Below are 26,321 nucleotides of genomic sequence, written 5' to 3'. Positions count from 1 at the left end.
CCGTGTATCTAATCCTCTCCTGTGTGATACTGACTGCTGAGCTGTGTATCCAATCCTGTCCTGTGTGATACTGACTGCTGAGCCGTGTATCCAATCCTCTCCTGTGTGATACTGACTGCTGAGCCGTGTATCTAATCCTATCCTGTGTGATACTGACTGCTGAGCCGTGTATCTAATCCTCTCCTGTGTGATACTGACTGCTGAGCCGTGTATCCAATCCTGTCCTGTGTGATACTGACTGCTGAGCCGTGTATCCAATCCTCTCCTGTGTGATACTGACTGCTGAGCCGTGTATCTAATCCTATCCTGTGTGATACTGACTGCTGAGCCGTGTATCCAATCCTCTCCTGTGTGATACTGACTGCTCAGCCGTGTATCTAATCCTATCCTGTGTGATACTGACTGCTCAGCCGTGTATCTAATCCTATACTGTGTGATACTGACTGCTGAGCCGTGTATCTAATCCTATCCTGTGTGATACTGTCTGCTGAGCCGTGTATCTAATCTTCTCCTGTGTGATACTGACTGCTGAGCCGTGTATCTAATCCTCTCCTGTGTGATACTGACTGCTGAGCCGTGTATCTAATCCTATCCTGTGTGATACTGACTGCTGAGCTGTGTATCTAATCCTCTCCTGTGTGATACTGACTGCTCAGCCGTGTATCTAATCCTATCCTGTGTGATACTGACTGCTGAGCCGTGTATCTAATCCTATCCTGTGTGATACTGACTGCTGAGCCGTGTATCTAATCCTCTCCTGTGTGATACTGACTGCTGAGCCGTGTATCTAATCCTCTCCCGTGTGATACTGACTGCTGAGCCGTGTATCTAATCCTCTCCCGTGTGATACTGACTGCTGAGCTGTGTATCCAATCCTGTCCTGTGTGATACTGACTGCTGAGCCGTGTATCCAATCCTCTCCTGTGTGATACTGACTGCTGAGCCGTGTATCTAATCCTATCCTGTGTGATACTGACTGCTGAGCCGTGTATCTAATCCTCTCCTGTGTGATACTGACTGCTGAGCCGTGTATCCAATCCTGTCCTGTGTGATACTGACTGCTGAGCCGTGTATCCAATCCTCTCCTGTGTGATACTGACTGCTGAGCCGTGTATCTAATCCTATCCTGTGTGATACTGACTGCTGAGCCGTGTATCCAATCCTCTCCTGTGTGATACTGACTGCTCAGCCGTGTATCTAATCCTATCCTGTGTGATACTGACTGCTCAGCCGTGTATCTAATCCTATACTGTGTGATACTGACTGCTGAGCCGTGTATCTAATCCTATCCTGTGTGATACTGTCTGCTGAGCCGTGTATCTAATCTTCTCCTGTGTGATACTGACTGCTGAGCCGTGTATTTAATCCTCTTCTGTGTGATACTGACTGCTGAGCCGTGTATCTAATCCTCTTCTGTGTGATACTGTCTGCTGAGCCGTGTATCTAATCCTCTCCTGTGTGATACTGACTGCTGAGCCGTGTATCTAATCCTCTCCTCTGTGATACTGACTGCTGAGCCGTGTATCTTATCCTATCCTGTGTGATACTGACTGCTGAGCCGTGTATCTAATCCTATCCTGTGTGATACTGACTGCTGAGCCGTGTATCTAATCCTATCCTGTGTGATACTGACTGCTCAGCCGTGTATCTAATCCTATCCTGTGTGATACTCTCTGCTCAGCCGTGTATCTAATCCTATCCTGTGTGATATTGACTGCTGAGCCGTGTATCTAATCCTATCCTGTGTGATACTGTCTGCTGAGCCGTGTATCTAATCCTATCCTGTGTGATACTGACTGCTGAGCCGTGTATCTAATCCTATCCTGTGTGATACTGACTGCTCAGCCGTGTATCTAATCCTATCCTGTGTGATACTGACTGCTGAGCCGTGTATATAATCCTCTCCTGTGTGATACTGACTGCTCAGCCGTGTATCTAATCCTATCCTGTGTGATACTGACTGCTCAGCCGTGTATCTAATCCTATCCTGTGTGATACTGTCTGCTGAACCGTGTATCTAATCCTCTCCTGTGTGATACTGACTGCTTAGCCGTGTATCTAATCCTATCCTGTGATACTGACTGCTGAGCCGTGTATCTAATCCTATCCTGTGTGATACTGACTGCTGAGCCGTGTATCTAATCCTATCCTGTGTGATACTGACTGCTGAGCCGTGTATCCAATCCTGTCCTGTGTGATACTGACTGCTGAGCCGTGTATCCAATCCTCTCCTGTGTGATACTGACTGCTGAGCCGTGTATCTAATCCTATCCTGTGTGATACTGACTGCTGAGCCGTGTATCTAATCCTCTCCTGTGTGATACTGACTGCTGAGCCGTGTATCTAATCCTATCCTGTGTGATACTGACTGCTCAGCCGTGTATCTAATCCTATACTGTGATACTGACTGCTGAGCCGTGTATCTAATCCTATCCTGTGTGATACTGTCTGCTGAGCCGTGTATCTAATCTTCTCCTGTGTGATACTGACTGCTGAGCCGTGTATCTAATCTTCTCCTGTGTGATACTGACTGCTGAGCCGTGTATCTAATCTTCTCCTGTGTGATACTGACTGCTGAGCCGTGTATCTAATCCTATACTGTGTGATACTGACTGCTGAGCCGTGTATCTAATCCTCTCCTGTGTGATACTGACTGCTGAGCCGTGTATCCAATCCTGTCCTGTGTGATACTGACTGGTGAGGCGTGTATCCAATCCTCTCCTGTGTGATACTGACTGCTGAGCCGTGTATCTAATCCTCTCCTGTGTGATACTGACTGCTGAGCCGTGTATCTAATCCTCTCCTGTGTGATACTGACTGCTGAGCCGTGTATCCAATCCTGTCCTGTGTGATACTGACTGGTGAGGCGTGTATCCAATCCTCTCCTGTGTGATACTGACTGCTGAGCCGTGTATCTAATCCTATCCTGTGTGATACTGACTGCTGAGCCGTGTATCTAATCCTCTCCTGTGTGATACTGACTGCTGAGCCGTGTATCTAATCCTATCCTGTGTGATACTGACTGCTCAGCCGTGTATCTAATCCTATACTGTGATACTGACTGCTGAGCCGTGTATCTAATCCTATCCTGTGTGATACTGTCTGCTGAGCCGTGTATCTAATCTTCTCCTGTGTGATACTGACTGCTGAGCCGTGTATCTAATCTTCTCCTGTGTGATACTGACTGCTGAGCCGTGTATCTAATCTTCTCCTGTGTGATACTGACTGCTGAGCCGTGTATCTAATCCTATACTGTGTGATACTGACTGCTGAGCCGTGTATCTAATCCTCTCCTGTGTGATACTGACTGCTCAGCCGTGTATCTAATCCTATACTGTGATACTGACTGCTGAGCCGTGTATCTAATCCTATCCTGTGTGATACTGTCTGCTGAGCCGTGTATCTAATCTTCTCCTGTGTGATACTGACTGCTGAGCCGTGTATCTAATCTTCTCCTGTGTGATACTGACTGCTGAGCCGTGTATCTAATCTTCTCCTGTGTGATACTGACTGCTCAGCCGTGTATCTAATCCTATACTGTGTGATACTGACTGCTGAGCCGTGTATCTAATCCTATCCTGTGTGATACTGTCTGCTGAGCCGTGTATCTAATCTTCTCCTGTGTGATACTGACTGCTGAGCCGTGTATCTAATCCTCTCCTGTGTGATACTGACTGCTGAGCCGTGTATCTAATCCTATCCTGTGTGATACTGACTGCTGAGCTGTGTATCTAATCCTCTCCTGTGTGATACTGACTGCTCAGCCGTGTATCTAATCCTATCCTGTGTGATACTGACTGCTGAGCCGTGTATCTAATCCTATCCTGTGTGATACTGACTGCTGAGCCGTGTATCTAATCCTCTCCTGTGTGATACTGACTGCTGAGCTGTGTATCCAATCCTGTCCTGTGTGATACTGACTGCTGAGCCGTGTATCCAATCCTCTCCTGTGTGATACTGACTGCTGAGCCGTGTATCTAATCCTATCCTGTGTGATACTGACTGCTGAGCCGTGTATCTAATCCTCTCCTGTGTGATACTGACTGCTGAGCCGTGTATCCAATCCTGTCCTGTGTGATACTGACTGCTGAGCCGTGTATCCAATCCTCTCCTGTGTGATACTGACTGCTGAGCCGTGTATCTAATCCTATCCTGTGTGATACTGACTGCTGAGCCGTGTATCCAATCCTCTCCTGTGTGATACTGACTGCTCAGCCGTGTATCTAATCCTATCCTGTGTGATACTGACTGCTCAGCCGTGTATCTAATCCTATACTGTGTGATACTGACTGCTGAGCCGTGTATCTAATCCTATCCTGTGTGATACTGTCTGCTGAGCCGTGTATCTAATCTTCTCCTGTGTGATACTGACTGCTGAGCCGTGTATCTAATCCTCTCCTGTGTGATACTGACTGCTGAGCCGTGTATCTAATCCTATCCTGTGTGATACTGACTGCTGAGCTGTGTATCTAATCCTCTCCTGTGTGATACTGACTGCTCAGCCGTGTATCTAATCCTATCCTGTGTGATACTGACTGCTGAGCCGTGTATCTAATCCTATCCTGTGTGATACTGACTGCTGAGCCGTGTATCTAATCCTCTCCTGTGTGATACTGACTGCTGAGCCGTGTATCTAATCCTCTCCCGTGTGATACTGACTGCTGAGCCGTGTATCTAATCCTCTCCCGTGTGATACTGACTGCTGAGCTGTGTATCCAATCCTGTCCTGTGTGATACTGACTGCTGAGCCGTGTATCCAATCCTCTCCTGTGTGATACTGACTGCTGAGCCGTGTATCTAATCCTATCCTGTGTGATACTGACTGCTGAGCCGTGTATCTAATCCTCTCCTGTGTGATACTGACTGCTGAGCCGTGTATCCAATCCTGTCCTGTGTGATACTGACTGCTGAGCCGTGTATCCAATCCTCTCCTGTGTGATACTGACTGCTGAGCCGTGTATCTAATCCTATCCTGTGTGATACTGACTGCTGAGCCGTGTATCCAATCCTCTCCTGTGTGATACTGACTGCTCAGCCGTGTATCTAATCCTATCCTGTGTGATACTGACTGCTCAGCCGTGTATCTAATCCTATACTGTGTGATACTGACTGCTGAGCCGTGTATCTAATCCTATCCTGTGTGATACTGTCTGCTGAGCCGTGTATCTAATCTTCTCCTGTGTGATACTGACTGCTGAGCCGTGTATTTAATCCTCTTCTGTGTGATACTGACTGCTGAGCCGTGTATCTAATCCTCTTCTGTGTGATACTGTCTGCTGAGCCGTGTATCTAATCCTCTCCTGTGTGATACTGACTGCTGAGCCGTGTATCTAATCCTCTCCTCTGTGATACTGACTGCTGAGCCGTGTATCTTATCCTATCCTGTGTGATACTGACTGCTGAGCCGTGTATCTAATCCTATCCTGTGTGATACTGACTGCTGAGCCGTGTATCTAATCCTATCCTGTGTGATACTGACTGCTCAGCCGTGTATCTAATCCTATCCTGTGTGATACTCTCTGCTCAGCCGTGTATCTAATCCTATCCTGTGTGATATTGACTGCTGAGCCGTGTATCTAATCCTATCCTGTGTGATACTGTCTGCTGAGCCGTGTATCTAATCCTATCCTGTGTGATACTGACTGCTGAGCCGTGTATCTAATCCTATCCTGTGTGATACTGACTGCTCAGCCGTGTATCTAATCCTATCCTGTGTGATACTGACTGCTGAGCCGTGTATATAATCCTCTCCTGTGTGATACTGACTGCTCAGCCGTGTATCTAATCCTATCCTGTGTGATACTGACTGCTCAGCCGTGTATCTAATCCTATCCTGTGTGATACTGTCTGCTGAACCGTGTATCTAATCCTCTCCTGTGTGATACTGACTGCTTAGCCGTGTATCTAATCCTATCCTGTGATACTGACTGCTGAGCCGTGTATCTAATCCTATCCTGTGTGATACTGACTGCTGAGCCGTGTATCTAATCCTATCCTGTGTGATACTGACTGCTGAGCCGTGTATCCAATCCTGTCCTGTGTGATACTGACTGCTGAGCCGTGTATCCAATCCTCTCCTGTGTGATACTGACTGCTGAGCCGTGTATCTAATCCTATCCTGTGTGATACTGACTGCTGAGCCGTGTATCTAATCCTCTCCTGTGTGATACTGACTGCTGAGCCGTGTATCTAATCCTATCCTGTGTGATACTGACTGCTCAGCCGTGTATCTAATCCTATACTGTGATACTGACTGCTGAGCCGTGTATCTAATCCTATCCTGTGTGATACTGTCTGCTGAGCCGTGTATCTAATCTTCTCCTGTGTGATACTGACTGCTGAGCCGTGTATCTAATCTTCTCCTGTGTGATACTGACTGCTGAGCCGTGTATCTAATCTTCTCCTGTGTGATACTGACTGCTGAGCCGTGTATCTAATCCTATACTGTGTGATACTGACTGCTGAGCCGTGTATCTAATCCTCTCCTGTGTGATACTGACTGCTGAGCCGTGTATCCAATCCTGTCCTGTGTGATACTGACTGGTGAGGCGTGTATCCAATCCTCTCCTGTGTGATACTGACTGCTGAGCCGTGTATCTAATCCTCTCCTGTGTGATACTGACTGCTGAGCCGTGTATCTAATCCTCTCCTGTGTGATACTGACTGCTGAGCCGTGTATCCAATCCTCTCCTGTGTGATACTGACTGGTGAGGCGTGTATCCAATCCTCTCCTGTGTGATACTGACTGCTGAGCCGTGTATCTAATCCTATCCTGTGTGATACTGACTGCTGAGCCGTGTATCTAATCCTCTCCTGTGTGATACTGACTGCTGAGCCGTGTATCTAATCCTATCCTGTGTGATACTGACTGCTCAGCCGTGTATCTAATCCTATACTGTGATACTGACTGCTGAGCCGTGTATCTAATCCTATCCTGTGTGATACTGTCTGCTGAGCCGTGTATCTAATCTTCTCCTGTGTGATACTGACTGCTGAGCCGTGTATCTAATCTTCTCCTGTGTGATACTGACTGCTGAGCCGTGTATCTAATCTTCTCCTGTGTGATACTGACTGCTGAGCCGTGTATCTAATCCTATACTGTGTGATACTGACTGCTGAGCCGTGTATCTAATCCTCTCCTGTGTGATACTGACTGCTGAGCCGTGTATCCAATCCTGTCCTGTGTGATACTGACTGGTGAGGCGTGTATCCAATCCTCTCCTGTGTGATACTGACTGCTGAGCCGTGTATCTAATCCTCTCCTGTGTGATACTGACTGCTGAGCCGTGTATCTAATCCTCTCCTGTGTGATACTGACTGCTGAGCCGTGTATCCAATCCTGTCCTGTGTGATACTGACTGGTGAGGCGTGTATCCAATCCTCTCCTGTGTGATACTGACTGCTGAGCCGTGTATCTAATCCTATCCTGTGAGATACTGACTGCTGAGCCGTGTATCTAATCCTCTCCTGTGTGATACTGACTGCTGAGCCGTGTATCTAATCCTATCCTGTGTGATACTGACTGCTCAGCCGTGTATCTAATCCTATACTGTGATACTGACTGCTGAGCCGTGTATCTAATCCTATCCTGTGTGATACTGTCTGCTGAGCCGTGTATCTAATCTTCTCCTGTGTGATACTGACTGCTGAGCCGTGTATCTAATCTTCTCCTGTGTGATACTGACTGCTGAGCCGTGTATCTAATCTTCTCCTGTGTGATACTGACTGCTGAGCCGTGTATCTAATCCTATACTGTGTGATACTGACTGCTGAGCCGTGTATCTAATCCTCTCCTGTGTGATACTGACTGCTGAGCCGTGTATCCAATCCTGTCCTGTGTGATACTGACTGGTGAGGCGTGTATCCAATCCTCTCCTGTGTGATACTGACTGCTGAGCCGTGTATCTAATCCTCTCCTGTGTGATACTGACTGCTGAGCCGTGTATCTAATCCTCTCCTGTGTGATACTGACTGCTGAGCCGTAATATGGAAAAAAATTCCAGCATCCAGATCAGTAATTAGAGTATTCAGAGTTCCAACGGGTATGAATATTAGGAGTGAGATTTTGAGTGTTTTGTAAGTGTGATTGTGACTTACTACCTCCTATTAATCAGCTGGCTATGTTTAGTCTTGATTGTTCCTTGACTTCCTTTGTTTCCCTTTATAAGCATGTGTTCAGATGTATTATGTGTTGTCTTAGAATAAGAACTGTTTTTTGTCCGAAACGCGTCCAACTACACGTCCTGATGCGTCTCTTATCATGATGGAGAATCTTATGATTTTTTTAAATTTTGGAATAAAGGAATAAAATTTTTTTTAATCTAATTACTGATCTGGATGCTGGAATTTTTTTCCATATTACGCTTTGCTGCAGAGGGATCCTGTTTCCACATTCCGTGTACCGATCGGACTTATAGCTGTCTTCTTTGGGGTGAGCTGAAAAAATTTTCTTTTTTTACCTGACTGCTGAGCCGTGTATCCAATCCTCTCCTGTGTGATACTGACTGCTGAGCCGTGTATCTAATCCTCTCCTGTGTGATACTGACTGCTCAGCCGTGTATCTAATCCTATCCTGTGTGATACTGACTGCTGAGCCGTGTATCTAATCCTATCCTGTGTGATACTGACTGCTGAGCCGTGTATCTAATCCTATACTGTGTGATACTGACTGCTGAGCCGTGTATCTAATCCTATCCTGTGTGATACTGACTGCTCAGCCATGTATCTAATCCTATACTGTGTGATACTGACTGCTGAGCCATGTATCTAAACCTATCCTGTGTGATACTGTTTGCTGAGCCGTGTATCTAATCCTCTCCTGTGTGATACTGACTGCTGAGCCGTGTATCTAATCCTCTCCTGTGTGATACTGACTGCTGAGCCGTGTATCTATTACTATCCTGTGTGATACTGTCTGCTGAGCCGTGTATCTAATCCTATCCTGTGTGATGCTGACTGCTGAGCTGTGTATCTAATCCTATCCTGTGTGACGCTGACTGCTGAGCTGTGTATCTAATCCTATCCTGTGTGACACTGACTGCTGAGCCGTGTATCTAATTCTCTCCTGTGTGACACTGACTGCTGAGCCGTGTATCTAATCCTCTCCTGTGTGATACTCAGTACTACCTCCCCATCATGTCTTGTACCTTTTTGCTGGGGTTTCCTCTCCTCGCCCTCTGATTAGTGTTAGCTTTGGGGTTGGGATCTTCGCTGCCCCTCCGTCTGTCTGCTCCTCTGTGTGGTCGCTCCGGGCTCTGTCACTGAGCGTTAGCTCTTGGGTCTCGGTGGTCTGGTGTTGTTTCCTCGATGGTGTGACTTTGCTCCGGGTGGATGGAGCGTGAGCTCTGTGGGTCAGTCCCAGCCCAGCGGCGCTCATGTCGGGGGTGGGATAAACGGCCGCCGGGCGTCCTCCTCATACATTATAAACGCAGAAAATGCAGTTTTTCCAGTTCCTCTGATTAACCCCGTGTGGTCTGGAGAAGGCGCTGTCCCCACACCCACCTGTGTCCGTGTAGCTGTCAGACGCCTGTCTATCGTCTGACTGGTCGTGCCTGTAAGACTGGGATCACGGATGTGTCGATACTACGACGTCTCAATGGACCCTTAGCCTTCATTCACACTGCGTTTTTTGCGCAGTTTTTGGAGCGGAAACTGATCAGAAATTCAAAGTTTTGGAGGAGCTGGAGAGCATCTGATCCAAACATCGCTCTAAAAACTCCGTGTGCCTCAGCCGGAGTTCGGGTCTGTGTCACTCTGGAGACGACAGGCGGCAGCGCCCGGGGCCACGGATCCTAGGAAACCATAGCCTAGGGTTAGGCATTGACTTCCATGGGAGAGAGTTGTGCACTACCGGCCCTGTGCAGGCAGAAAACTGTGAGGACCATGACCGAAACACAAATCCCCAAATAGCAAAAAAAAAACAAAAAAACCCCCCTTTGGCATAAAATCTCGATGGAAACAATGTATCGTCTGTCATTGCTACTGTATCTCAGCCGTATCTCAGCCGCTACAGATACAGCTGCTGTGTCCCGGAAATAACGAGGCTTCTCCATAATGATGACTGAAGGCGACAAAACACAATTATCAGTCACTAAGCAATAAAAGCACCAGAAAAACACCAAGCAAATCCAGAGACAGTGACAAAAGAGCAGTATTATAGTAGTTATATTCTTGTATATAGGGGCAGTATTATAGTAGTTATATTCTTGTACACAGGGGGCAGTATTATAGTAGTTATATTCTTGTACATAGGAGCAGTATTATAGTAGTTATATTCTTGTACATAGGGGGCAGTATTATAGTAGTTATATTCTTGTACATAGGGGAAGTGTTATAGTAGTTATATTCTTGTACATAGGGGGCAGTATTATAGTAGTTATATTCTTGTACATAGGGGCAGTGTTATAGTAGTTATATTCTTGTACATAGGGGGCAGTATTATAGTAGTTATATTCTTGTACATAGGAGCAGTATTATAGTAGATATATTCTTGTATATAGGGGGCAGTATTATAATAGTTATATTCTTGTATATAGGGGCAGTATTATAGTAGTTATATTCTTGTACATAGGGGGCAGAATTATAGTAGTTATATTCTTGTACATAGGGGCAGTATTATAGTAGTTATATTCTTGTACATAGGGGCAGTATTATAGTAGTTATATTCTTGTACATAGGGGCAGTGTTATAGTAGTTATATTCTTGTACATAGGGGGCAGTGTTATAGTAGTTATATTCTTGTACATAGGAGCAGTATTATAGTAGTTATATTCTTGTACATAGGGGCAGTATTATAATAGTTATATTCTTGTATATAGGGGCAGTATTATAGTAGTTATATTCTTGTACATAGGGGCAGTATTATAGTAGTTATATTCTTGTACATAGGGAGCAGTATTATAGTAGTTATATTCTTGTACATAGAGGGCAGTATTATAGTAGTTATATTCTTGTACATAGGAGCAGTATTATAGTAGTTATATTCTTGTATATAGGAGCAGTATTATAGTTATATTCTTGTACATAGGGGGCAGTATTATAGTAGTTATATTCTTGTACATAGGGGCAGTATTATAGTAGTTATATTCTTGTATATAGGAGCAGTATTATAGTTATATTCTTGTACATAGGGGGCAGTATTATAGTAGTTATATTCTTGTATATAGGAGCAGTATTATAGTAGTTATATTCTTGTACATAGAGGCAGTATTATAGTAGTTATATTCTTGTACATAGAGGCAGTATTATAGTAGTTATATTCTTGTACATAGGAGCAGTATTATAGTAGTTATATTCTTGTACATGGGGGGCAGTATTATAGTAGTTATATTGTTGTACATAGAGGCAGTATTATAGTAGTTATTTTCTTGTACATAGGGGCAGTATTATAGTAGTTATATTCTTGTATATAGGGGGCAGTATTATAGTAGTTATATTCTTGTACATAGGGGGCAGTATTATAGTAGTTATATTCTTGTATATAGGAGCAGTATTATAGTAGTTATATTCTTGTACATAGGGGGCAGTATTATAGTAGTTATAATGTTGTACATAGAGGCAGTATTATAGTAGTTATATTCTTGTATATAGGGGGCAGTATTATAGTAGTTATATTCCTATACATAGGGGCAGTATTATAGTAGTTATATTCTTGTACATTGGTGCAGTATTATAGTAGTTATATTCTTGTATATAGGAGCAGTATTATAGTAGTTATATTCTTGTACATAGGGGCAGTATTATAGTAGTTATAATGTTGTACATAGAGGCAGTATTATAGTAGTTATATTCTTGTACATAGGGGCAGTATTATAGTAGTTATATTCCTGTACATAGGGGCAGTATTATAGTAGTTATATTCTTGTATATAGGGGCAGTATTATAGTAGTTATAATGTTGTACATAGAGGCAGTATTATAGTAGTTATATTCTTGTATATAGGAGCAGTATTATAGTAGTTATATTCTTGTACATAGGGGCAGTATTATAGTAGTTATAATGTTGTACATAGGGGCAGTATTATAGTAGTTATATTCTTGTATATAGGAGCAGTATTATAGTAGTTATATTCTTGTACATAGGGGCAGTATTATAGTAGTTATATTCTTGTACATAGGGGCAGTATTATAGTAGTTATAATGTTGTACATAGAGGCAGTATTATAGTAGTTATATTCTTGTATATAGGGGGTAGTATTATAGTAGTTATATTCCTGTACATAGGGGCAGTATTATAGTAGTTATATTCTTGTACATAGGGAGCAGTATTATAGTAGTTATATTCTTGTACATAGGGGCAGTATTATAGTAGTTATATTCTTGTACATAGGGGCAGTATTATAGTAGTTATATTCTTGTACATAGGGGCAGTATTATAGTAGTTATAATGTTGTACATAGAGGCAGTATTATAGTAGTTATATTCTTGTATATAGGGGGCAGTATTATAGTAGTTATATTCCTGTACATTGGTGCAGTATTATAGTAGTTATATTCTTGTATATAGGAGCAGTATTATAGTAGTTATATTCTTGTACATAGAGGCAGTATTATAGTAGTTATATTCTTGTATATAGGAGCAGTATTATAGTAGTTATAATGTTGTACATAGGGGCAGTATTATAGTAGTTACATTCTTGTACATAGGGGGCAGTATTATAGTAGTTATATTCTTGTATATAGGGGGCAGTATTATAGTAGTTATATTCCTGTACATAGGGGCAGTATTATAGTAGTTATATTCTTGTACATTGGTGCAGTATTATAGTAGTTATATTCTTGTACATAGGGGCAGTATTATAGTAGTTATATTCTTGTACATAGGGGGCAGTATTATAGTAGTTATATTCTTGTACATAGGAGCAGTATTATAGTAGTTATATTCTTGTACATAGGAGCAGTATTATAGTAGTTATATTCTTGTATATAGGGGCAGTATTATAGTAGTTATATTCTTGTACATAGGGGGCAGTATTATAGTAGTTATATTCTTGTACATAGGGGCAGTATTATAGTAGTTATATTCTTGTACATAGGGGGCAGTATTATAGTAGTTATATTCTTGTACATAGGGGCAGTATTATAGTAGTTATATTCTTTTACATAGGAGCAGTATTATAGTAGTTATATTCTTGTACATAGGAGCAGTATTATAGTAGTTATATTCTTGTATATAGGGGCAGTATTATAGTAGTTATATTCTTGTACATAGGGGGCAGTATTATAGTAGTTATATTCTTGTATATAGGGAGCAGTATTATAGTAGTTATATTCTTGTACATAGGGAGCAGTATTATAGTAGTTATATTCTTGTACATAGGGAGTAGTATTATAGTAGTTATATTCTTGTACATAGGAGCAGTATTATAGTAGTTATATACATGTGTGTGGTATTATACATTTTTGACGTATGTAGGGATATTTATGGTGTCAGGAGCACGGCGTTCTACTGTTTATGGGATGATGATTTCTATTCTTGGATGTATGCATATGATGTCTGTCCCTTTCTTGTGGTATCAGTTGTCTGTGGTCTCCGGTTGCAGCAGTCGTTTCTGTCTTGTTTGCCAGGTTTAGCTTTGTCCTTTTGGGGTGTGGCCCGTTCTGTTTGACCATTCAGGCGCGGTCTCAGGTATCGCACAATCCTTTGTGTGTGACACTAGATATTGTGATGTCATGGAAATGATGTCATTGGTTTAAAGAGACAGTTGCCCCGATCTTTTCCTATAGTTCCCAGTTTGTCGGGTGATGAGCTTTCTACATCCACAGGCATGGAATATTTTTCCCTTTATCGCAGTACTTAATTTACATAGCAGCTTGCGGCGACACTGTGAGACCCCCATGTACGGCGCCTCGTGTACCCCACTCCCCGTAGACACCTGGATGGGATGAGAGCAAGTGATGATCAGACACAAAGCATCATGGGTAAGAGCAGCCCGTGCTGGCCACTGGGAGTACTGCGGGGGTATTATACATGCTAATACTAGTATCATTATGGCCACTATTGTTACTACAAACATCACCATTAATACTATCAGTACAGCCAACACTATTACTATAAGTATCACTACTATCACCATCATCATCACCGCTATCAGTACTCTCATTCCTACACGTGCCACTAGTATCGTCATTACTACTACCATTATTAGAACTACTACCCCCACCCTCCCGTCACCATTTCTACAACCCCAGCTTGAAGCCGGATGTGGCTGATAACAGAGAGCAGTAGTCGGGGGGCCGGTGTGGTGTGGCCGCCCACAGTTCTCTCACTTCTTACATCTTTTATTATGGTTTCTTTGCTCTTTGTCATTTTTCTACTCCCCTAGTTACAGCAGCACAGAGGATTTCAGCGGCTCAAGAAGTAACAACTCGGAGATCAGGAGATAGAAAAAAAATATTTAATGAGAAAATATATTCATCAACTAATTACAGAAGTAATGGCCGAGCAAAAGCAGCCGCACCGCGAGGACATGAAGGTGACGGCACCATCACCCCAGAAATGTCCCCGGGGCCCCAACATGGCTGCCACCTGTATAATGTGTATATATATATATATCAACTATTCAACTAATGCAGAAAATATAGTAAAAGGCCGGGGTCAGACTTGCGAGAAACTCGCACCTCAATACCCGGCACTGCCGCCGGCACGCGGGATGGAACGTGCGGCTGTATTTCTATGCAGCTGAGCGCTCCGGTCCGAGTGCCGGCGGCAGTGCCGGGTATTGAGACGCGAGACTCGTGCGAGTTTCTCGCAAGTCTGACCCCGGCCTTATAGAAAGTCCTAGAGATGCAGACATGATACATGGATAGAAAGGAGATATTTTCTATGGATAGATGTGCTATAAAGGGTTAAGTTAGTGGATCCCAGTCGCCCCTGTACAGGTTCTCGTCCGGGGTCCATCCTCCGAGCTTTACGCTCTGAGTCCAGTGTGAGAAAATCCCATAATAAGCAATGTCCGCTGTGTGCGCCGCGGACGCGTTGGATTAACCCTTCAGTGATAAAGTCCTGTACGGTTATATGCTGCCGGCTGTACGTAATACACTGTACTTTATACTGCTGGACGCTGACCCACCGTCTGTCCATCTCACACCAGCTCCTGCTCCACATTCAGAGTCGCGGCCGTTTCATCCTTCTCCTCCGGACCGTTCTCCAGCAGTGGCTTCTGCTCCTCCTGGGCGGTTCCATTATTCATCTCGTTCAACTCCTCCACGGAATCGTTCTTCTCGTTACTGATGAACGTGATCATCTCTTGTTCCTTTTCCGGTTTGTTTCCGGCAGCCCCATTTTCTGTCCCTCCTGGACGCTCTGTTATCTTCCCATCTCCGAGGTCCGGGACCTGTCCCGCCCAGACGTTCTCCCGTTTGGAGCTTCTGCTCTGGGTATGGAAGCTCTGAGAGCCACTCCTTCTCTTGTTCCTCACCAACACAACAATGACAGAGATCAGGATTAAGATTAGGATGAAGATGCAGACCGCGATCAGGATGACTGTCATCTCGTCCATTCGTTTCCCTTTGGATGGCGGTGACGTAGGATTTGAGGTTCTTTTTGAGTCTACAGGTTTAGAAGTTCCCATTGTCCAATAATTTGGGTGTGAAGGAGTCGTCTCATGTCCATCTGTCTTATTATGTTCATGGCTTGTGACTGAGACATCTGTAGGATTGCTGACGATGCCAATAACGGGTATAAGTCTGAAGGTTGTAGATGATGGCTCACTGCTGTTGGAGTTGGATGCTTCTTCTACAGTTGTCCCACCAGTTGACCTCATCTCTTGCTCCAGGGTTACTCCTGACCCTTTGGTAATTGCACGTAACATCGGAAGTTCTGCAGTTGACATTTCGATCTCTCCAGAGACCTTATTTCTGGTTGCATCATCTCTGGAGCCATCAGATACTAAACCAGTGGTGGTGAAATATTTTTCATTATTCTTCTCAATCATGTTGTCCGTTGGGTCCTGGCATTGAGAACACCTCCCTGACAGGAGGAGCAACATTATCTTTACAAGTACACCTTCCATCATGGGCTTCCCAATGTGTTCAATTCTCTTCTGCTTCTTTGGGAAACCTAAAAAATAAAATACCAAACAAAAATGTCACCAAAAAACATCTTAACAGGGTTGTCCAACCAGCAATGAATGGTAGTGATGGACATGCCGTTCCCTGCCTAACCCCATCAGTCAGTCTATGCTGGTGAGGACCACCACTGTGGCCACCAGAGGATGTTCTATACTTGTGCTCAGCTAGCATCCTCAGGACCTTGTCTCTCTTTCCTCTTAAGAACCTGAGGTATGATACCGGAAGGGTGCTGGCCGCTCCTGTGCCACAAGATTTAGTAATTTCCTGTGGTTGGAGCAGTAAACGAGAAGAAATAATTTAGAAACACGTTGATGGAGGAGATAAGATGTGAAAAGAGAAGTATCTAAGATGTTACAGATCTAAGAACGTGGATTCTTGGACTTGTTTGGTCTACGATCACTCCATCCGCTGTTGCCAAAAACTCCGGCACTGAACATGTCCACCCTAACCCCTCCAGATATGATACATCGGTCCCGTCGCCCCTATGGACTCTGTAGTATAGAGGGTCTACTTCACAATTATCCCCCTGCCCAAAGTTACTAAAACAATGGAGCCTGGCAAACTTTTTGTTTTTTTCCGTTATGATTGTGCTGGGGTCATTTTAGGTCTCCAGCCGCACCCCACGGAGTCGTGGTCGCACACAAGGGACGGGCACTTACTGCTCCTATAGGGTTTTTGGGATATGAGAAACCACCAAATATTCTAGAGGTAAACGGCTGGACGCGAGCTCCTTACCTAGATCTGGTCCCCGAGGGTGGTCCGGAGCTTGTGTCCCAGCGCCCCGCTCTCACAGTGTGCGCCTCTTCATTTCCTCCAGCCGTGGTGTATGGTGGCGTCATGCGGCTTTGCTCATTCTTCTATCTCTGAGTGTAACTTCCTTCTCATAACGATGGGAGGGTCTACAGTAAATCAAAGCTGAGCGTGGTCGTCCTTGGCCCGCCTCGCCTGCCCACGCTGCTCCACCAACCGTTACTTTGCAACATGCACAAAAATATAACTTTTCTAAAAAATGGAGTCCAGTACGATGGTTATGGCTCGGGGGGACGAAAATGTGTCAATCGTGACCTCTCCTGGACTGAGCAGAGGGACCCTCCAAACCCGTTACTGCTAAAATCTTCAGCTCCGATTCCCCACAAAAATCCACATAGTTATAAATCTGCGAACAACAAACTTCTGCTTGATTAGAACGAGAGACTGCGTCCACGGGGCGCACGGAGCACTTTTTTCCTTGTGTTAAAAAACGGTAAAAATTTTTTGACTCGTTTTCCAAGGCGAAACGGAGGCAAAATTTTTAAATTTTTCACGGTTCTTGAGATGGAAACAAATTCCACATCTGGTGGATACAATCTTCATTATAATAAAAAAAGGGGCAAAATCTGCACCAAATCCACTTTTTGGATCCAGCAGTTTTTTATGTGGATTCTCAGGTCAAAGCCTTGGTGTGAACGTACCCCAATAGAGTCATCCGGAGCAAATAGGTGCTCACAAATGGGGGTACAACTCTTACGAGGAAGGGGGGACAGATGGGGCCCAGGGAGGTAAAAAAAAAAAAAATGGTGATGGGGCTCCAGTGTAAGACAGACTGATCCTGAGATACATTTTGATAATTTTGTGTCAGTCCATACTGCAGCGTTCACATTCTATTCATGAACCAGGAAGCTCAGGATGAATCGTCAGGTGGAGGGACGACACTTCTACGAATGCTCTCCGGGGCATTATCACATCACTCGGTCTTATTTCACCTTCCTTCCCCTTTTATTTGGCTATGGCTGATTGCTCCGTTTCCCAGTATCTCGGTCTGCGTGCAGATTACGCAGCACCCGCCGTCCGTGTAAAGCAGAAGTCGATGAGTCGGCACTTCCCGTATGCGGCCCGGGGTGATAATCGGCCCTTAAAGGGACCAGAAGGGGGCAGTAATGGTGACCTGAGACAGATGGCATCAGGGGTATCAATCAAGAAAGTGGACCCCGTAACGCACTTTGCATGGACCCCCTCATTGCTGCATTGGGGCCTTCTCCTGCCCCAAATGTCACCTCTGGACCACAGCGAGGGGCGCCCAGAGGAACTGGGCATAATGGCTGCTTTCGGGACAGAAGAGCTGTCATGGGGGCAGTGGCTGCTATAAGGTGGCCACTATGGGGGCTCTAAGCCTTCTACAGGGGGGCACAGCTGCAGCTCTGGGGTTACTGGGGCATCCATGGGGGCAGAGTTGGCTTTATAGGGTCACCAGCATGGTGGTTGTTATGGGGTCACCCAGGCATTTTGGGGGCATACTTGATATCATGGAGTCCCAGTAATTGTTGGGGATCATCACCGCCTCCCTTCATGTGACCCCTGGAGTAATGACGCTGCCGCCGAATCCTCCGCTCTTACCTTCATCTTTATTAATGGAAAAAGAAGACGAAATCTACAACATAAAACCCCGGAAGCAGGCAAAAATCAGCGCCGTCTGCTGCGTCATGTGACCGCACCACGTATAAGTCACCGGCGTGGTATGGGCTGTACAGGGGACACTTGGAGGGTGTGGAGACTTTTGCAGCCATTTTCTAATGCCCTTTAAATAACAAAAAAACCCCCGCAACCTTGATTGTGTATATAGTGCCTCTGCGTTGCTAGGTGTCTCCATGGTTACAGACTACAAACAGATCCTGTGTAATCAGATCCTGTAGTCAAATACTAAAACAATAAAGTGCTTGCAGAAGTATCCACACCCTTCTAATGTAAATGTGGAGGGATGAATTGCACGGCGATCAGTCTGCCGGAGCGGCCCCCCTCATATATATTGGTATTTACAGACCTCTCACCACCCGGTTTAGGGGTTCATAATCGCCTCCATATTGGACATCTATGTACGAGACGTAAAAACAGACAACTCTTAAAATATGCCGGGTGTCTGCACCTATAAGATACCCCAATTAGGAGGGTAAACCATTCCCCCCAATCAGCTCAACTGACCAATCCAAAGAAAAGATGAGGATCTTGCTCCGCCCCTTGGACTCGAGGAGCAGCAGTTTATGAGTCTGAGAGTGTTTCTAGGATTCTGATTGGCTGAGGGCTCTTCATTTGCATACAGTTCTTCTATTGGTTCTGCCAGCCGATCGCCCCGTGATCCTGGTTGGCGGGTGTGGGAGGAGGTCACAGGTCTCTGTAGTTCCTCCACCAGAACTCATCGATGTCCTGCACTGTCACCCGCGGCTGCCGAAACAAGGCCTCGGCCCAGTCAGTGTTGGGCGGGGGACGAGGTGTCATCACTGGTTCTGAGGGCCACAGGAGGTTGGTCTGGCTTTGTGAGGTTGGCGGCGTTGCCCATAACTCCAGGGGCACAGAAGCAACCACGTCTCTACTCCGGCGAGACTGCCTGGACCTCAGCGACAGCTTAAATGACAGCGACAGGCAGACGACCATGAAGAGCGCCGTGAGAGCGCCGAGCACCAGTATGGCCACCAGACACTGGCCGCAGGAAGGAGGCAGGAGAGCATTGGCCGTGGGGAGGTCGGCAGAGATCGCTGGAGGTGCCGCCATATCAAGGGAGTCGGACAACCTGTGACAGAAAGGGAGAAGCCAAAATCATGAAGGGGTTAATGTTCTGCTGCCGACACCTACAGTTATATCAGGTCCGGTCAGAACAAGCGCGATGTGTGAACAGTTCCATGTAATAATGTAGGCACCCACCCGATACCTGCTGTCATGGAGGATTTACCGTACATCCAAAATTATTCACCCCGTTACAGATCAGGTTTAGGAGGCTCAGTGACGCCTGCAGTGAAGCGTGGTGGGGGCTCAATGACATCTACAGTGGAGCGTGGCGGGGGCTCGAAGACATCTACAGTGGAGCGTGGCGGGGGCTCGACGACATCTACAGTGGAGCGTGGCGGGGGCTCGACGACATCTACAGTGGAGCGTGGCGGGGGATCGACGACATCTACAGTGGAGCGTGGCGGGGGATCGACGACATCTACAGTGGAGCGTGGCGGGGGATCGACGACATCTAAAGTGGAGCGTGGCGGGGGCTCGACGACATCTACAGTGGAGCGTGGCGGGGGCTCGACGACATCTACAGTGGAGCGTGGCGGGGGCTCGACGACATCTACAGTGGAGCGTGGCGGGGGCTCGACGACATCTACAGTGGAGCGTGGCGGGGGCTCGACGACATCTACAGTGGAGCGTGGCGGGGGCTCGACGACATCTACAGTGGAGCGTGGCGGGGGCTCGACGACATCTACAGTGGAGCGTGGCGGGGGCTCGACGACATCTACAGTGGAGCGTGGCGGGGGCTCGACGACATCTACAGTGGAGCGTGGCGGGGGCTCGACGACATCTACAGTGGAGCGTGGCGGGGGCTCGACGACATCTACAGTGGAGCGTGGCGGGGGCTCGACGACATCTACAGTGGAGCGTGGCGGGGGCTCGACGACATCTACAGTGGAGCGTGGCGGGGGCTCGACGACATCTACAGTGGAGCGTGGCGGGGGCTCGACTACATCTACAGTGGAGCGTAGAGGGGGCTCGACGACATCTACAGTGGAGGGGGCTCGGCGACGTCTACAGTGAAGCGCGGCGGGGGATAGGCGACGTCTACAGTGAAGCGCGGCGGGGGCTCGGCAACGTCTACAGTGAAGCGCGGCGGGGGATAGGCGACGTCTACAGTGAAGCACGGGGGAGCTCAGTGACGTCTACAGTGAGGTGCAGGGGAGCTCAGCGACGTCTACAGTGAAGCGCGGGGGAGCTCAGCGACGTCTACAGTGAGGTGCAGGGGAGCTCAGAGACGTCTACAGTGAAGCACCGGGGAGCTCAGTGACGTCTACAGTGAGGTGCAGGGGAGCTCAGTGACGTCTACAGTGAAGCGCGGCGGGGGCTCAGTGACATCTACAGTGAGGTGCAGGGGACCTCAGCGACGTCTACAGTGAAGCACCGGGGAGCTCAGTGACGTCTACAGTGAGGTGCAGGGGAGCTCAGTGACGTCTACAGTGAAGCGCGGCGGGGGCTCAGTGACATCTACAGTGAGGTGCAGGGGAGCTCAGAGACGTCTACAGTGAAGCACCGGGGAGCTCAGTGACGTCTACAGTGAGGTGCAGGGGAGCTCAGTGATGTCTACAGTGAAGCGCGGCGGGGGCTCAGTGACATCTACAGTGAGGTGCAGGGGACCTCAGCGACGTCTACAGTGAAGCGCGGCGGGGGATAGGCAACATCTACAGTGAAGCGCAGCGGGGGCTAGGCGACGTCTACAGTGAAGCACGGGGGAGCTCAGTGACGTCTACAGTGAAGCGCGGGGGAGCTCAGCGACGTCTACAGTGAGGTGCAGGGGACCTCAGCGACGTCTACAGTGAAGCACGGGGGAGCTCAGTGACGTCTACAGTGAGGTGCAGGGGAGCTCAGCGACGTCTACAGTGAAGCGCGGCGGGGGCTCAGTGACGTCTACAGTGAGGTGCAGGGGACCTCAGCGACGTCTACAGTGAAGCGCGGCGGGGGCTCGGCGACGTCTACAGTGCAGCGCGGCGGGGGCTAGGCGACGTCTACAGTGAAGCACGGAGGAGCTCGGTGACGTCTACAGTGAGGTGCAGGGGAGCTCGGCGACGTCTACAGTGAAGCGCGGCGGGGGCTAGGCGACGTTTACAGTGAAGCGCGGGGGAGCTCAGCGACGTCTACAGTGAGGTGCAGGGGAGATCAGCAACGTCTACAGTGAAGTGCAGCGGGGGCTAGGCGACGTCTACAGTGAAGCACGGAGGAGCTCGGTGACGTCTACAGTGAGGTGCAGGGGAGCTCGGCGACGTCTACAGTGAAGCGCGGCGGGGGCTAGGCGACGTTTACAGTGAAGCGCGGGGGAGCTCAGCGACGTCTACAGTGAGGTGCAGGGGAGATCAGCAACGTCTACAGTGAAGTGCAGCGGGGGCTAGGCGACGTCTACAGTGAAGCGCGGGGGAGTTCAGCGACGTCTACAGTGAGGTGCAGGGGAGCTCAGCGACGTCTACAGTGAAGTGCAGCGGGGGCTAGGCGACGTCTACAGTGAAGCGCGGGGGAGCTCAGCGACGTCTACAGTGAAGCGCGGCGGGGGCTAGGCGACGTTTACAGTAAAGCGCGCGGGAGCTCAGCGACGTCTACAGTGAAGCGCGGCGGGGGCTAGGCGACATCTATAGTGAAGCGCGCGGGAGCTCGGCAACGTCTACAGTAAAGCGCGCGGGAGCTAGCTTGGACAGCATTAGACTATTGGATCTCCCAAGATGACGGGGTTAAGAATCCTCAGGAACACTGCCATAAGCTGGTGTCTGGCGATGCAGCAAGTTATAACAGCCAGAAGGGCTCCATTAAGTACAAAAGCTGCTGATAACGGGGTGAATACCTGATTGCACCCTGTACGTGTAGCGGTATAGCAGTGTATACACCAGATCTGAGGGCCTGATGTAGCAGTGCTCATACAGTGGTGCCGTGTAGCAGCGTCTGACCAGGACCCCTGTAATTTTTCCCACCCTTTTATCATACCTTAGTTTTCGCCCCGTTCAGTCTTGGTTCCAGCCTCGTACAGTCTTGTTTTGGGGGGTAGAAAGGCGGAAATTGCAGCAGTTTATGAAACCACAAAACTCTAACGTATTTCTGCCTTCAGCCCTCTGCAAGTCATCACGTGAGAGGAAGTGTGACGAGCCCTGCGCCCTGTACCACTCAACCTGCGCACCGCGAGATCGCAGAGCCCAATACAGACGCATCCTGTGTCACCGAGTGCAGCTGTCCTACTCCTGTTACCCCAGAGCCGAAATCCATGTTCTGTTGCTATATCCTGTTATACTCTAGTCATCACCAAAGCTGCTTCTACATTTCTATGTGCCGTATACTCCAGTCACCCCCAAGCCCTCACTCACTATTATATTGCTACATCTTGTCTTCTACACCATTTACTCCCAGAGCTGAATTCTCTGTTCTGATTCCTCACACCATCATATACTCTGTAATAAACTCTCCCTTCATCCATGACTTCTTCCTTTCTGATTCTCTTGGCCTTCTGGCACTTACGGCAACCTGGATCCAGCAGTCAAACACCACCGCCGCTGTGCTCTCATACGGGGGACTACACTTATCTCATACCCTGAGGTCAGACAACAGAGCAGGTGGAGGCGTTGGTCTGCTCCTATCACCCACATGTACCTTTCAGGTTATCCCCCAAGAACCGTCACTAGTCTTCCCTTCTTTCGAGGTCCATGCTGTCAGACTCTACGTCCCCTTCTCCATGCGAGTGGCGGTGGTGTATCGGAGTCCCACCTGTCAGTTCCTTGATCATTTTGTCACCTGGCTTCCACACTATCTCTCCTGTGACATCCCCACCCTCATCATGGGAGACTGTAACATCCCCATTGCTCTTTCCCTCTCCCCATCTGCCGCTCACCTTTTATCTCTAACCTCCTCCTTCGGCCTTTCGCAGCTTACTAATTCTCCTACACATGAAGATGGGAATACTCTGGAACTGGTCTTCTCCAGACTTTGCTCAGTGGATGATTTCACAAACTCCCCTCTCCCGCTCTCTGACCACAACCTTCTTTCATTATCAAAAACTGTCATCCCGCCCAGGACACCCTCATTTTCCGCACTTCTAGAAACATACAGGCCATTAACACCCAGAAACTTATGAAGGACTTGCAGTCATCGTTGGCCGCTATCTCCTCCCTCTCATGTCCTGATTCTGCACTGAAACCCTGCAAAGTGCCCTGGATGAAACTGCAACCCTGGCACACGCTGCAAACACGCTTCCTACAGCGGTGCTCCAGGTGGGCCGAACGTCTGTGGAGAAAATCCTGTCTACCCGAAGATTTCATCCATTATAAGTTTATGCTTAGAACATACAACACTGCCCTTCACCTCTCCAAACAAACCTATTTCAACACCCTCATTACCTCACTGTCCAATAACCCGAAACGTCCCTTTGACACTTTTCATTCCCTACTCAAATCAAGAGATCAGGCTCCTTGCATCTTCTTGCCCTACTACTTGCACCAGTGACCTTATTCCCTCACATCTCCTCCAGTCAATTTCCCCGGTCACCACTCACCTAACAAAAATATTCAACCTCTCTCTCTCTTCTGGTATCTTTCCCTCCTCATTTAAGCATGCCATCATACATCCATTACTTAAAAATCCATTGACCAGACCTGTGCTAACTATAGACCTGTCTCTAATCTTTCCTTCATCTCTAAACTCCTGGAACGCCTGGTCCACTCCCGTATTATCCGCTATCTCTGATAACTCTCTTCTCGACCCTCTCCAATCCGGTTTCCGCTCCTTACACTCTACTGAAACTGCCCTCACTAAAGTCTCTAATGATCTGCTAACAGCTAAATCAAATGGTCATTACTCCATGCTAATTCTCTTGGATCTCTCTGCAGCATTCGACACTGTGGATCATCAGCTCCTCCTCACTATGCTCCGTTCCATTGGCCTCAAGGACACCGTTCTCTCCTGGTTCTCCTCCTATCTCTCTGACCGCTCCTTTACTGTATCTTTTGCCGGCTCCTCCTCCTCTCACGTTCCCCTTACTGTTGGGGTCCCCCAAGGATCGGTTCTAGGCCCCCTCCTCTTCTCCACTGCCCCTATTGGTCAATCAGTAGACTTGGTTTCCAGTACCATCTCTATGCTGACGACACCCAATTATACGCTTCTTCTCCTGACATCACGCCAGCCTTTCTAGAAATCACCGGCGATTGTCTAAACGCTGTGTCTAACATCATGTCCTCACTATATCGGAAACTGAACCTGTCAAAGACTGAACTCCTTGTGTTTCCTCCCGCTACTAATGTACCTATACCCGACATTGCCATTTCCGTGTGTGGTTCCACTATTACTCCCCAGCAACATGCCCGCTGTCTTGGGGTCATACTTGATTCCGAGCTTTCATTCGCCCCCTACATCCGATCACTGGCTCGCTCTTGTTATCTGCACCTCGAAAACACTTATAGACGCCTGTGCCAGTCCTTACACTGGTTACCCATCCACTCCAGAATCCAGTACAAACTTATTACCCTCACCCACAAAGCCCTCCATAGCTCAGCACCACCCTACATCTCCTCCCTCGTCTCAGTATACCACTCTACCCGCGCCCTCTGTTCTGCTAATGACCTAAGGTTAGCATCCTCAATAATCAGAACCTCCCACTCCCGTCTCCAAGACTTTACACGTGCTGCGCCAATTCTTTGGAATGCACTTCCCAGGATAATTCGATTAATCCACAATCCCCACAGTTTTAGGTGTGACCTAAACACACATTTCTTCAGACAGGCCTACCGCCTCAACGCATTTATCTAACTATCCCTGTGTTGCCCTTATAAAATTTTGGTCAAAACCAGGACCCCCGTATCATCTGTTCACACACCCTATATGCAGTTACCAGCCCTGTGTCTGTACTCTTACACATTCTGGTTGGTGACCGGTTCATGCAGCATTACATGAACACCCTATTACATTGATGGCCGGACCGTAGAATACAAGCAATTATTACCATCCACCTCTCGTGTCCCCCCCCCCCCCCACTCTATTTCCTCATAGATTGTAACTTGCGAGTAGCAGGACCCTCACTCCTCTTGGCATCTGTTGTCTGTAATCATTATAGTGCTTTGAAGAAAGCACTATTTTGCAATCCGAATGCTGCTAACCTCTTATTATTATTCAGTTGATTTTCCGCAATTAATGCGGCACGAACCGCTACACGGACAGACTATTCTGCTGCTTCATCCTCTTACGATCCAGTTGCCCCAATGGCTGCACTCACTATTCTGCTGCTTCATCCTCTTACGATCCAGTTGCCCCAATGGCTGCAGTCACTATTCTGCTGCTTCATCCTCTTACGATCCAGTTGCCCCAATGGCTGCACTCACTATTCTGCTGCTTCATCCTCTTACGATCCAGTTGCCCCAATGGCTGCACTCACTATTCTGCTGCTTCATCCTCTTACGATCCAGATGCCCCAATAGCTGCACTCACTATTCTGCTGCTTCATCTTCTTACGATCCAGATGCCCCAATAGCTGCACTCACTATTTTGTTGTATTCTGGTATTATACTCCAGTTACTTCCAGAGCTGCACTCACTATTCTGCTACTACTTCTGGTTATACTCCAGTTGCCCCAATAGCTGCACTCATTATTCTGCTGTATCGCTGTTTCACACTCTAGTTGCTCCCAGAGCTGCATTCAGTGTTCTGTTGCTAGTTCTGCCTTTGTACTTATGGGTCACAGGACTCAGCTGCTACTTAAGACGCCATCAGTACCGGAAGTTGT

The 26,321-nt window shown here is 47.3% G+C and overlaps 2 protein-coding genes across 2 annotated transcripts in view; both read right to left on the bottom strand.

Annotated features, from left to right (window-relative positions):
• Window positions 1–14,380: 14,380 nt before the first annotated feature.
• LOC141050779 (uncharacterized) lies at window positions 14,381–18,278 on the bottom strand. The gene is made up of 2 exons (XM_073547428.1): window positions 16,805–18,278; window positions 14,381–16,058 (listed from the first exon to the last, which is right to left on the bottom strand). Exon 2 carries the CDS (start codon window positions 16,012–16,014, stop codon window positions 15,082–15,084), a length of 933 nt encoding a protein of 310 aa, XP_073403529.1. The 5' UTR covers window positions 16,015–16,058; window positions 16,805–18,278; the 3' UTR covers window positions 14,381–15,081.
• Window positions 18,279–18,428: 150 nt separating this feature from the next.
• Window positions 18,429–26,321, bottom strand: part of LOC141050778 (serine/threonine-protein kinase NLK2) — a 49,737-nt gene continuing 41,844 nt past the window's right edge. Inside the window, exon 11 of the mRNA XM_073547427.1 lies at window positions 18,429–19,610. Coding sequence (XP_073403528.1) covers window positions 19,205–19,610 — 406 coding nt within the window. The 3' untranslated portion in view covers window positions 18,429–19,204. The remainder of the gene's footprint in view (window positions 19,611–26,321) is intronic.

This window comes from Dendrobates tinctorius, unplaced genomic scaffold (genome assembly GCF_039654945.1).
Source record: "Dendrobates tinctorius isolate UK_male_01 unplaced genomic scaffold, ASM3965494v1 ptg000152l, whole genome shotgun sequence".
NCBI classification, from domain to species: Eukaryota; Metazoa; Chordata; class Amphibia; order Anura; family Dendrobatidae; genus Dendrobates; species Dendrobates tinctorius.
Note: the sequence above shows the minus strand (reverse complement) of the source record. Positions and strands in the feature narration are given on the sequence as shown.